At 38.1% G+C, this 14084-nt stretch overlaps 1 protein-coding gene across 1 annotated transcript; it reads left to right on the top strand.

The window, feature by feature from the left end:
- The first annotated feature begins 5212 nt into the window (after positions 1 to 5212).
- foxg1a (forkhead box G1a) lies at positions 5213 to 8303 on the top strand. The gene has a single exon (XM_072365380.1). The coding sequence runs from the start codon at positions 5446 to 5448 to the stop codon at positions 6742 to 6744; it is 1299 nt and encodes a 432-aa protein (XP_072221481.1). The 5' UTR covers positions 5213 to 5445; the 3' UTR covers positions 6745 to 8303.
- Positions 8304 to 14084: the final 5781 nt, after the last annotated feature.

The following is a 14084-nucleotide window of genomic DNA, read 5'->3' as shown; positions in this document are numbered from 1 at the left end:
TGTGAAAAGGTGTGTGGTAATATCTATTATTCTGAGCACCTTTTACAACATTCTCCTTTCCACAGATCAGCACCAGGGTCTTCAGAGCAGTCTCCAGCACAGAGCGAGCCATCCTCATCAGTTTGGTCAGTTTCTTTAAAGTCACTGGCTCTAAGGCAGTGACACAACAGATATGAGCACAGAAAGCAGCCCTTTTCACCATAAACTCATAAAAGGTGTCATCGTGCTGCAAAGACCAAAAACGTACTCTTCCTTAAAAAGCAGAGCCTGCTATGCTCCTTTCTTATAGATATCATCGGTGTGTTATTTCTTGTCCAGTCAGTCTTTCAGAGGAACATCTGATTTTTTTAAGAATCCACCACCTGTACTTATTCGTAAATAGTGTTTGTTTTATTCTTCGTCCCCCTAAAACCAACAACCATCTCCATATGAATAATAGGACACAGGTCTATTCTCATTGAGACCTTAAATTAACAAATTCAAGTTAGGTACATTAAAATAAAAACCTTTTAAGAAACGATTTAGCCTTAAACCAAGGAATCCTCTATTCAAGAATCTGGAACCTACCTGGACTTCAAAAGTGCTCCAATTGAACAAGTTAAAGGTCACTGAAATTATTTAAAGACTTCTGAAACTATAACCATGAACATTCTTAACATATTAGAGCCTGTTTTAAGAAGATGTAGATGTTTATTGAATTCCCCGGCCTTAACTAAAGCATGCCAGAAATCACTTGAGGTCTAATTGTCTCACAGTCCATCATAGACTCTTCAAAAACTTTAAAAACTTTAAATCCTTAAAAGGATGCATTATCGCAGTGAATTTGTTCGTGATGCTATCCAAAATCAGATAATTCCAACACAAAATACCAAAAGGTAGATAAATAGCATTAAGAAAAGATTGACTAATCTCAATTTCAGCAATTTACTTTGGTCATGTCAACAAACATGCCCATTTTGTGGCTTAGTGGCCTTCATCAGAGCATGAAAGAAAATTGGGGTCATGCCATTTATATAGAAAAGTTGAAAGTTGATTGGCTTAAAAGGTCACATGATATTTAACTCCCTGCAGGTCACATATATCTTTTTTCAGTGATATTGACAGCAGTCTGTGAATTGACAATACATCCTTAACTGATGTTGCATGTTTCATGGTTCTGTTTTTCTGTATTTTGAATACAATATTATTGGAAAGAGTGGAACCATCATTTAGTCTAACTGATGTAATTTGGTATGTTTGTCATGATGCAGAATTGTGCAGCACTAACTTGACGTGATACATGATGAATTTGAAAAGTGTCTGTGCTTCTTAGTCAAAATAAAAGCATGCTAGCTTACACCAAAATGTTCAAACTAGAATTTTTAAAAGAAATCAGGTTGATGTAACATCGATGCTTTGTTTATCTTGGAAAGGGTGTGCGAAGAAACCAAATGTTGCATTAAAATCTATAAAATGATTCTAAGTCTTTGCTTCTACTCTTCTATTCTTCTGGTCAACGGAGCTCAACTTGGTCTTTCTTAGGAGTGATTATTAACCCATTCAAGGGTACAGGGTACAACATAAAAGACTTGACCTGTCATTTCTCAGCCTCTGAGGAAGCTAACAACATGAACTGATAACCATTTAGGAGGCTTAATCTTTAATTTTTATTAAAACGATTGTTCCTTTTTTTCAGAGTGCTTATTAATGTGATCTAACATAGCCTGCATATGCTGCATCAGGTCTGAATGGGTTAAATCCAAGTAGAAAAATCTCAGTCAAAAGGACATCTTTTAGTTTTCAAAATATGTAAACTAATGTCATCAAATCAATCGTTTTTTTCCCAATAACAAACTCTATCAAACATATCTTTATGATGCACCTATAGAGGCTAAATATCAAGCTTTAAATATAAAATAAAGCTGTCTGAAAGGGTGACTTTGACCACAAGATTCCCATAACTTTTGTCAATTATCCTGTAAAAAAAAAAACTAAATTATAAAATCAAAAGAAACAAACTAACAAAAAAGCTAATAAACCTGATCATGTTTTGTGGACAGATTTTTTTTTCTCTAAAACGTGGCTGAAGACATTCATGTCCTAAGAATGACAGAAAATATGGCAGAGAAAGGGGGGAAAAAGGTGTGTTGTCAGAAATGTTGTCAACTAAATTCAGTCAAAGCTGGAAGCTTTAACAAAAATACGTTTTAGTTTGACTGTTAGCATTGGCTTTCCAAGCAAAATGCAAAATCCAGCCTCTAAAATTCAGGAGACAAATGGATGGAGGTTTGATTTAAATATTCAGTTGTCAGGGTCAAACGCATCCTGCCCCATGCTCCAAATGACATTTTGTGACATATAAAGTCTCAGTTGTAACAACTCTGCGTGTCTGCTTGAGCTAAATCTACATGTTTTCCCATCCTTAACTCTTCAATTATTTATCTTTATTTGATCAGAATATTGAGCGTTTTATTAAACTGTTCAATTCCAGTTAACATAAATGCTATGGTAACATGGCTAAAATGGTTTGTCTGGTTCGATTGGCTATACTTAGGTCTATATAGCGGCATAATGGTTGTATTTTTCCTAAAACCATGTCTCTTCTCTCGTCGGAACAAGTGAACACAGATCATTTATGAAATAAATCCCAAAAGTCGCGAATAAATCAAGATAGAACTTGTGCAGGTTTTTGTCTTTCTGGTGAGGTTTTTCAGCCGATCCTCCACCCCACAATCTTCTGAGGTCTGTTTGGATGCTGTCGTGTCACAGCCCAACTGACACAATCAGGAATTTACTTCAACACAGCAGGCAGATGGACGCGCAACAGAAAACGGAGCCGAACAATCTAGATACCGTGAACATATCTTCAGCTTGTGTGAGCGAAACAGACCCAACAAGAAACAACTTTAATGTTTAGTTTGCTCGGTGTCAGACAGAGGCTGGAGAGAAAAAAGAAAGCAATGCTTTCAACAAGCCACGCCATCAAAATGAAAGCAAATAAAAGTAGAGCGACATGCGTTGTCCTTTACACGCGCGTCAATGCGCGCAAAAAAGTGAAAGAAAAAAAAAGAATCTACGTTGGCTTGAGCGACACGAGCTGCTAAATCTCCCTATTAGTAATTATGGATTTATAATAAAAGTACTATATATAGTATATGTAAATACATTTCCGTATATGCAGAAATAACGTAAAGCAGGTTTCGTTAATTGATGACCTGCTGAACCTTTCTGTTCCAAAGAAAAAACAGCCTCTCCGGAGCGGCTGTTCGGCTGGTTTCATATGGCTAAGTCACGGTCTTGCTTTAAAACAAACATCAAGTTTGCATAAAAATGCACTTTTTTAAATAAAATAAAAAAAACCTCATTATTAGTAATTTTATTCGGGCAGCTTTGCTGGTGAGTTTTTTATTTTCTTTCTTTCTTTATCTTTGGTTTGTTCGTCTGTTTTCTGATGTGGTTTACTTTAGACTTTAGGACGTGTTGCTCCTCCGTTGAGCTTAAATAATGAAAAATCAAACGACGTTCACACAAACTTGTGCCACCTCCTTAAATCAACAGTTGTGCACTCGTTTGACTTGATCGTGTGTCTTCAGTTCAACACTCGAACGTGGAATGGATTTCCTAATTCTCTTATTTTCTCTGGACCGTCGTCTGCTCCAGAAAAAAAAACTGGCTGCAAAGCGGAAACATGATAAATGTATGTTTTGTACCAACAGTGAGCATAAATGTGTTTTGTAAAGGCAACAATAGCTCGTCAGTCATTGCCTATGGGTGCAATAAAATAGTCTGCTTTTGTTAATAAATATGAAATCCTTGCTTTTAAGAGTTAATTTCGGGAAAGTATTTGTATCAGTGGCTGTAATGCTGGTGGAGGTATTATTCTGGTGGGGGAGAGGGTAGCGATGGAATTATTGTAGCTGTTGTTCCAATATTTTAGAGAAGTAACAAAAACGTTGTCACTTTCATGGCCTGAGTTCATGGCCATTAGTACCATTATTGCAGCAATAAATGACGTGGCAGCGGTGCAGGTTCTGTCTCTGTACCGAGGCTAGACTCAGGTTTTTACAATAAAAAAGCTGGAAATAACCTGATCACCCTTTGTTGTATTTTAATGGCTGAAATGGTGTGTTTGCTTGTTGGTCTGTTTTAGTTGGATAAATACAACTTTTCACCTTGTCGCTGACTCTCCAGTTTGGCAATCACGGAGTCTGTTTCTGCCATCAGTTCAGTTTGTGTTGTTAGATTTTCCTCCACCGACAAGAAACAAAGTGACTTTAGGAGTCTTCCTGCAATCCGCCCTGACACGGAGGCACGTTTACACGCATATAACACACATTACACACGGGTTGGTTTCTTTATAGTACAAGTTCTCTCTGAGCAACACCACTGCGGTCTGTTGCGATCTGAAATAGCCCCGTGTTTCCTGACCATGTCCGTGACCTCCAGATTCCCTCTTCGCTGTTTATTTCCCCTCCAAGCCGAGATGTAAACAGTTTTGTAGCTGCCGAATTGAAAAATATTTGACTCAGAAGAGTGTTAATGTGAGGAGCGGCGGAGAATTGGGTTGACGCACCTACGGTGTGTTTTCAATTTCTTTTAGGTGGGGCAACGGGTGTGGGGAGGGTTGAGGGAAAGGCTGATGGGTGTTTGCAGGGGTAAATATCTTCTATGCTGCAAAAAGTTTTCCGATTTGTGTTTGTAAATGTAAAACTGCAATTTTTATTTCTCCCTCTCTCTCTCTCTCTCTCTCTCTTTTTTTAAAAAAAAAAAAAACAAAACTTAGATCGTATGCTGGAAAATGTTCATGTTTTCTAGCTCATTAGATTTATTTAACCATTTAACTGTCTTTAAAGTGTTTTTCCACATGATGAAACAATGAGAACTGGTTACAATGTGATTCAAGATGGAGAAACAACAGAACAACAGAATCAAAGTTACAAATAAACTACTTCGTATGCACATACGGAACGCTAAATCCAGAATCTCTGATCCGATATTTGCAGATTTCTTTTGATTAGGTGAACATTTTAAGGCTGAGGATACAGTGTAGTGGAGTTAGTATTTTTTGCAGCGTGCTTGGCATTGGCGGATGTGCGTGTTTTTCTGTGCATCATGATTGGCTGAGAGCACAGAGAACGCCTTAATGTTTAATACTAATGTTCCCCTGGTTGGCTGAAGACTGGAAAGGTCCAACCAATGTTTTTTACTTGCTTTCGTGGCTGTGGCTCTCTAATTAATTGCAGCTATCTGTCTCCTATCGATGTGTGTGTACGTGTGCGTTGTGTGTGTTTTCTCTTTTCTACCAAAACCGAACATGAAATAGTTTGTTGGGCTATACTTTTTTCCTCCTATCTATCCCCCCTTCCTCCCTTCCCGTCCTGATTTTCTGGTAGAAACTGGAAAGCCTGAAACCCAGCTGTGTTCTTCGTTTTTGTCGTTGCCATTTACCCCCCTCACTGTTCGGTGATGTTGGACATGGGAGAACGCAAAGAGGTGAAGATGATTCCTAAATCTTCGTTTAGTATAAACAGTTTGGTGCCCGAGGCCGTGCAAAACGACAGCATCCATCAGAACCAGAGTTCTCACCAGAACCTCCACCGGTCCGATGGCGCGGATGACGCCGAACAGAAAGCCCCTCTCCCGGCCTCCCAGAGGGATGGTAAAACTGACCCTAAAAGTGACTCCTCGAGCCAGGAGAGTTGTGCAGATGAGAAGGTTAAGCAGGATGAGAAAAGAGAAGGGAAAGACGGGGACAGTGGCGCCGGGGAGAAGGACGGAGACAAGAAAAGCGGCAAGTACGAAAAACCTCCTTTTAGTTATAATGCATTGATAATGATGGCCATCAGGCAGAGTCCAGAGAAGCGTCTCACTTTGAACGGGATTTATGAGTTCATTATGAAAAATTTCCCCTACTACCGGGAGAACAAGCAAGGCTGGCAGAACTCCATTCGACACAACCTCAGTCTGAATAAGTGCTTTGTTAAGGTGCCACGGCACTACGACGACCCGGGCAAGGGGAACTATTGGATGCTGGACCCTAGCAGCGACGACGTATTCATCGGCGGAACCACAGGAAAGCTCCGCCGGCGGTCCACTACGTCTCGGGCCAAGCTGGCCTTTAAACGTGGTGCCCGACTGACCTCCGGGCTTACCTTCATGGACCGGACCGGCTCATTGTACTGGCCTATGTCCCCCTTCCTCTCCCTTCACCACCCACGGGCCGGCGGCGCCCTGGGCTATAACGGGACCTCCTCTGGATATCCAGGTCATCCCATATCCTACAGCACCATGCTCACCCAGAACATGAGCAACAATCATTCGTCGTTTCCGTCCTCTAACGGACTTAGCATGGATCGGCTGGTCGGTGGGGATCTCCCTTACGCGACGCATCACCTAACAGCAGCGGCCCTGGCGGCCTCGGCAGTTCCCTGTGGTCTTTCCGTGCCTTGTTCTGGGGCTACTTACTCACTGAACCCGTGCTCAGTGAATCTACTTGCCGGACAGACGAGTTACTTTTTCCCCCATGTCCCACACCCGTCCATGACTTCACAGACCGGCGCCAGTGGCGGCGGTACCTTGCAGGCTGCCCGAGCTTCAGCCTCCAATTCCCCGCAGGCTCCGTCCTCTTCCTCGCTAGCATGTGACACTCTGAGACCGACTCTGTCCGGTTCTTTACCGGCCTTCTCTTCGGGACTTTCTGGGGGTTTGTCTGACTATTTTACACATCAGAACCAGGGTTCGACCTCCAACCCGCTTATACACTAACTTCCCCAAACTTTCTCCTTTCCGCATTACCCCCACCCATTCATCCATTCATTCATCCAACTTTCCATCCTTGAAGGAGTAAAAATCTTAAAAAGATTGGAATTGAAAGTGGAACATTTTACACCGAACATGTACAATGTAGAAATTGCATATTATTATAAACTACTGCCTCCTGTAGGAAAATGAGAAGAGACTTAAACCGCAAAACTGAAAGAGCAGCACTGAGAAACTCATTGAAAGCAGCACTGACATTTCCAGGTATTTTTTATTATCGCTTCTTCCTCCTCTGCTCATCTCCTCTTGCATTTTTAATTTCTGTGTATTTGATGTCTTTTACTATAAATGTCGGGGATTTTTCTATGTATACTACTGTCAGTAAATGACGTGCAATGTGATCTGAGATCCAGAAAATGATGAGAGCATACGCTGAATGTTGGTGGAGGAGGCATATTTTTAATACAATAATGTGCATTTAAAATAGTGTTTTCTAATTTTGAGATTTAAAAAAAGCTAATAATAATGATAATAATAATGATAATATCAATCATCATCGTCATCATTATAATAGCCCTTTTGCCCGCATGTGTACAGTATTATGCAGAAAACAAAAGCGGCTGAAAAGAAACTGTATTGTTGTTATTATTATTATTATTATCATTGTTATTAATAATAATAATATCTTTTTCATTTTATATCCAGTTGAATGTCATTAATGTCTTTTTAAGCATGAAGCAAAGCGACTCTGTGTACCGTAATTCATTAATTCCCTGGTTTAAATACTGCTCATGCGCTATTTATAGACCAAAGAATCGGTTTAAATTTGAAGTCAGTATTATACTGTATAGTATGACAGGCGTTATTTAGTAGGAATAAAGGAACGAAAGAATGACTGATTGTGCAAATGAAGGGATAAGGTAGTGACTGATGCCTCCCTCTCTGGAGAAAGTGTCCATTTATACGACATTCATCTCTCTCTCTCCAACTTTTTTACTTTAAATCTGCGAAAATTTGAATGGTACTTGGTGGTGCAAATTAATCTTGAGCGAAATAGTTTGTACTTGTCTCGTACAGTGGATGGATATTTTCCGCAATGAAAAGCCTTTTGACGTGTCGTTGAATAAAACAAAGCAAAAAAACAAAAAAAAAACAACAAAAAAACAAAACAAAAAACAAAATAAAATAAAAAACAATCTAAAGAGAAAGAAGGAAAGAAAGAAAGAAAGAAGGAAAGAAAGAAAGAAAGAAAGAAGTAACGGACGCTCACGTCTCTACTTTTTGTACAAGGTGTAAAAAGGAAAATGTCTGTCATCTGATTTTGTTTGTTTGCTTTTTAAATGACTTTATTTTCTCACAAACGGAGAAGCAATGTAAATCCCATTTGTTTGACAAAAGAAAACATGCCTCATTATCTAAAAGGCTTCTACTTGGAATGACTGTCTTAACTGTCTTTAAAACTATTTTTTATGGTTGTGATACTATTGTGGTCTTATTCTTATTCCCGTGTTTGTCACTCACAAAAGTTAAAAAAGAGAAAAAAGTGTTTAATCCTAAAAAACACAAATAAAATAATAGGTTACATTCATTACTATCACAAGTCCTTTGTCTTTCTTCTGCCGAGCTAATTATGATAGATAGATAGATAGATAGATAGATGGATGGATAGATAGATAGATAGATGGATGGATAGATAGATGGATGGATAGATAGACAGAGTATTTTTTATATTTATGTCAAATGAACAAACCTAGAAGTGCTGCGGTGTTATAATTGACATTTCTAATGAAAACGGGAGAACAAATATCAGCAGGGATCTGCTTGCACGCGGAACTGTAAACCTCGCGCATTGCATCCATCCTGAATGTGCAGGATTTTTCTCTGAGCTGGAGCTCCCATGCACGAGGCTTTTGCAAAGAAAGATTTACAAGTGTCTGAATATTACACAATGTTAAAAGTTAGAACAAGAGGTCGCAACCACTCTGCTTAAGTCTTGCTGTCTGTGCGGTTTAGTTGATTTTTTTTTATGATATTTTATGTCTTTTTTTTTTTTTTTAGTCTTTTGAACAACGGGACCAAGACGCTGCAAACTCTTGCTCTTTGGAAAAAATGCCCCATGAGGTTAATTCAGTCACTACTCACAGCTCAAATCGTAATAAACCTTCAGATTTACAGTTTTTCTTCTGTCAACCTTGTTGTTTAATTTCTTCATTCTTAAAAGCACTAAAGTTGTTGATAGTTTTAAACTAACACTCACATGTAAGACTGACACTGAGGGTGGGCGGAGTTTCTTTTTCATCTGTGTATTCTTCTTCTTATCATTTTGCAGTCTGTCATCATGTGTTCATACATTTGTTCAATATCTGCATGTTTTCAGCTTTGCTTCCTTCAATTCCTTGTAAAAAAAAGGTTCTTAGTCCTTAGAAAATTGACAGTCTGCAAAATTTGTTGCACTTTAGAGTAATTTCTTCTATCCTTTAATTTTAAAAAAAAAAAAATCTTTGTACTAATATGTAAAACAAACCTGAAATATTTATTTCCGAATTTGCATAAATTGTTTTGATATTCCTGGAGCACAATTGTATGTTTATTTTCTAGACTTAAATTGAGTTTCATAGATGCCATAATTTACTGTAGATCTCCTTATTTTCGATCCTAATGTTTCTATAGTTTCATTGAGAGAAGCTTCATGAGCGATGCATTTGCAGTCAGTCCAAACTCTGCTTCGCTTTTAATTTAAACCTCAGTTGTGTTGCAATGTTGGATTTTTCTCATCTTTCGGTTGTGCTTTCAGTCTGTCTAATTTCTGCCATGTTTTCCAGGTTCTGTGCTTTTGTGAAGCCTCTTTCGGAAGCTTGTGTATTAGCTTGTGATGTTTCCCGTATTAAATGACAAACAAACGCTTCCGCTCGGGAGTCGGTGGAAGATTTTGTGTCTTTGTTGATCCACTCTGTTTTTGTGTGTTTACTGCTCCGGTGCGTCACATCCGCAGGGTGTGCGACGGTCACTTTGCCAGCGTTTTGTCTCCAGAAGCTTCTGTGATTCTTGATCTCTGATTTTCTACAGAAAGTTTAGATTTAATATGCTGCTCCTTTTCTTCTCGTGTTCTCAGCTGTTGCAGCTGATTTAATTGTGATCAGCTTGCAGAGTTTTCACATTTACCCAGAGTCTGCTCGCCTCAGCCTTCTGATGGCTGATGTTTAGGGAAAATGCTGTAAACTGAGCCCTGCTCTCCAAGCTGCGTTTTGGAATAAAAAAACCAAACTTTCTTTCTTTCTGCACTGTCCTCCTCCCCTTTAAGCAGCGCTTCATGAATTGTAAAAATGGCATTCATGTGAGTAGCGCTGTGAAAATAATATATTGTTGCTCTAACCATGATCTAACCTTAAACAGGTATTTTCAATATCTAAGCCTAATCAAGTGATGTCAGGGGCTATCTTATAAGATCTGTTCATAGCTCAGAAGTGAAAAAAACATCCATTGATCGCTCTTTAAACGCATTTCAAGCGGTTTTTACACCGAAGGAAATGCGAACACCAAAGCTTGTAACCCAGTTTTTCACCGAGTATTATATGGGCTGTTAAAGGAGAGACTTCACTATAACTTGTGATCCGACGTTGAAACGCACACAGCGCCGTGTTTCCCGCATGCCTCTTGCAGGTGTAATACTTCACAGGACGCCATTGTGGGTCGTATTGAACAGAATGAACAAACATTCCGTCTGGTAATATCGATCAAATAATTATTTGTCTTAGTGGTTGAATAAATGACTGACTTTTTTTTAGATTTCTGTCAAAAATTCAATAGATTTGGTTTGGTTTTTTTTCCGATATCAAGATATTGTATATACATCTGGGATTAAGAAACAAACAAACAAACAGTATTATTTTGTGTTTATTTTGAATATCAAACTTTGTGTTTTGTTGTTGGTTTTGTTTCCTGTTTTCATTTGATACACATGCCCCAGCTGACAGCTTTGATTGGATTTCTAATTAAAGGTAAATCAAGGAATCAGAATTTTACTTTTTGTCTTTGTAAAAAAAAACAGACAGTCTATGATTTTAAGCCTTAAACTGTAGTTTAAAAATAGAAGTATTTCTAATGCACCTTGGCTGCAGCGTAATATGAGTGAAAATGTTTCATATGGTAGTGTTTTTCTACACTACTGGCTGGAGGCTGAGAGTCAAAGGTCAACTTTAAACGTCACCATGTTTATGCAGACAGTAGCCTTTTCCCCCTCACATGATGCTCAGGCACTCAGGGAGTTTGAGCAAACTTTTCCAGGAGGAAAACGCCATTAACCTCGCAGTGTAATGGGTCTTTACATTGAATATGGACCCAGAGGATCTTGCACTCACACCATCAAACTACGAATAGAAAATGGCTATATGATTGATACTTATGTGCATATATGTGTGTGTGTGTGTGTGTGTGTATACTGTATGTTTTTACGAATTTCTCCATCAGCTGTTTGCCTGAAAACATATGACTCAGAATCTACTCTGTTTTTTTGTTAAGAGAAACATTGTAAACACCTTTGGAGAAGGTACATTTTAGTTTCATGGAAAAATGGATCCTTTGTTGTATGTTGCAACTTTGCTGAATGCCTTGTGTGAGTCTGATGTTCATCTGTTCAGGTGCAGAGTTGATTTTGCAGATTACTAATGGATGTTTAGCTGGTACTACGCTGTTCACACTCACATCCATGGTGAATATTCAATATTTTTAGTCCTAGTGCAGCACAGTGTTACGACTGCTCCAACTGGACTGTTATGTTCTTTTCAGCCTTGACAAAAAAAAAACAACAAACAAACAAAAAAACCTCTTGAAAGTTATAAGTCTGTTATAAAACTATAATATACTAGCCCTGAAGAGAAGAAAGCACTGAATCCTTATCAGTGATATTATCAGTATCAAAGTCTTAAAATGTTCAAAACAATAACATCTAAATTAAATTTTAAGATACTGCACAATTTTGAAGACTGCTGTCTTACTGATGCCTGTTTTGGTCTCCACAGCCCAATAAGGCAAATTCTTTTTTTTTTTGCACACTGGTGTTTTACTGATGGGAGATTAAACTGCAAAAAAATCTCTGAAAATTTTAATTTGTTTTACGCTATTAGAAGCTCTGTAGGATTGCTTGATACTTTTGGATACTGTTTTTAAAGCACTTGCATGTTATTGAATTAATTATTCTAAAAATAACTGCACTGTTTGGTGATGCTTTAGCTAGTCTTGTTTCATTAAATGTTTAAGAATTTCTTGTGGGTTGGTGATTACGAGCTTTGTATTTTCACCATGTCCTGGTAAAACATACAATATATTCATCATTTCTGCGTGTCATCATGTCCGAAAATATCAGTTCAGAAATTTAAACTTATTTGGCAGTAGGTTTTAAGCTCTAAGAAACAACTATGCATGTTTCAGATGATAAACATCAGCCATGAGAATTTTAGAGCACTTTTCTGAAAAAATTATGAAAACTTGGTAGAATTAAAAGCTGAATGTTGCTATTTTGATCTCCACAGCCCAGTGAAGTTTACGTATGGGAGGTGTAGTGTCCCATTGGAAATGTACCCATAGCTGCAAATAAATAAATGATAGAAACATAATAAATAAATAACTTTTCTGCACAGTGGTGAGGTGGTTAGCACTGTCTCCTCACAGCAAGAGGGTTTCTGATTTGAATCCCGACTGGGCTCTTTTTGTGTGCAATTTGTATGTTCTCTCCGTGCATGCGTGGTTTCACAGTATTTAATCGCACATGTTAGGTTACTGGTTATTTGAAATGAACCCTAGAAGTGACTTTGATAGTGCATGATTTTTTTTTGTCTGTGTGGCCCTTTAATGGACTACGTGCCTCTCACCCGATGGCAGTTGGGACAGGCTTCAGCCCTCCAGCCACCCTGAATTGATCTAAGCGGGTATCGAAAATGGATCGATGATAGGTTCCAACAAGTCTCACATCAGATATAAAACAGGTACATTGGTCCACAATGCAAATATATTATTGTGAAATGATGAAATCTTAAATGAAGTAACTAATTAATTTACCCTGGCTGTAGCTCAGGAGCAACAGTGGGCATCTTTCAATCGGAGGGTTGCTGGTTTGATTCCCAACTTCTTCACTTGACAAGTCAAAGTATCTTTGTGCAAGATACTGTGCACATTGCTCCCCGGTGTGTTTCTCACTTGTAAGTCACTTTCGATAAAAATCTTCTTCTTCTAATTGAATATTAATTAATTAATATTTTATTCCTGTTGTTTTCTGTAAGTGTGTGTGTGCATGATATTGCTGTCAGAAATCTTTCTCCCAAGACAGAAAAGTCTATAAAGTCTATTATTAGACTATATTAGGGGTAGAGACTGTGGTGACAGCAGTTCATGTTCTGTCAGTCTCCTTTTGGTTTGGTTAGGTTTAGGTATCTAAAGTTCTAAAGTGTTGTAGAAGATCATGATTTGGGTTCAAACAGAGCAAAAACCTTTCAAAAAGCTGTTATCCAGGTTGGAAGGGTAAAATGTCTCGTCCGTAAAAATATAGGTCTCTAATAAATTTAACAAGTTCTTAAAAAAAACAGCAAACATGTTTTTTGAGTGTTTTCTGTAACAAGCCACAAAGTCCTTATTATACTCAGGAAGGACGGGAGTCTAGGGTGCAGTAAAACAGTGCCTTTAACCATAAGTTGCATGTTTGACACCCACAACTGATTTTTCCTCTTAGTTTAATTTAAGCAATAACACATCAACCTTACTTTAATGTTTTTGTCAATTCCTGGTTGCATTTAGGCAAAACAAATACATGGTTAGGCTTAGAAATAGGGGTTACTTTGTCAGGGATAGAAACAGATAATGATTCAGGCTAAATTACATTCTTTTTATAGCATGACTGACAACTTCATGGATGTTATTTTGCTGGTTGCATCAATGAATTTTGCCAAAAAAATATAGCATCACTTGTTAAAAAAATTGTTATGCCTTGGACTTAAATACATAGTTTTTTTTAATCTTGTCCTGTCTAGCATCGTGGCCCGTAGAATAGTAATCTGCATACTGTGTAGTGCCAGACATATTTGCTTTACCGAGGGAGGCTTTATGAATATAATATCCCTTTGATGGTACTGCTCATTTATTTATTTTTGTTAAAATACTTTATAGATATAAAGTTTGGGGCCAAACCTGACAGCTGCTACATCTGTACATAGCATCTATTAAGGAGGCATTACAGATGTATTGTCTTGTAACTAGATTCCATTTGTACATTTCATATGTAGTTGCTCTCATGATCACTAAAGATTGAATATTCTTTGAACATGATTACAGACCTAAATGAACAAACAATCCATGCA

This window comes from Leuresthes tenuis, unplaced genomic scaffold (genome assembly GCF_036924035.1).
Source record: "Leuresthes tenuis unplaced genomic scaffold, fLeuTen1.0.hap1 SCAF_15, whole genome shotgun sequence".
Classification (NCBI taxonomy): domain Eukaryota; kingdom Metazoa; phylum Chordata; class Actinopteri; order Atheriniformes; family Atherinopsidae; genus Leuresthes; species Leuresthes tenuis.
Note: the sequence above shows the minus strand (reverse complement) of the source record. Positions and strands in the feature narration are given on the sequence as shown.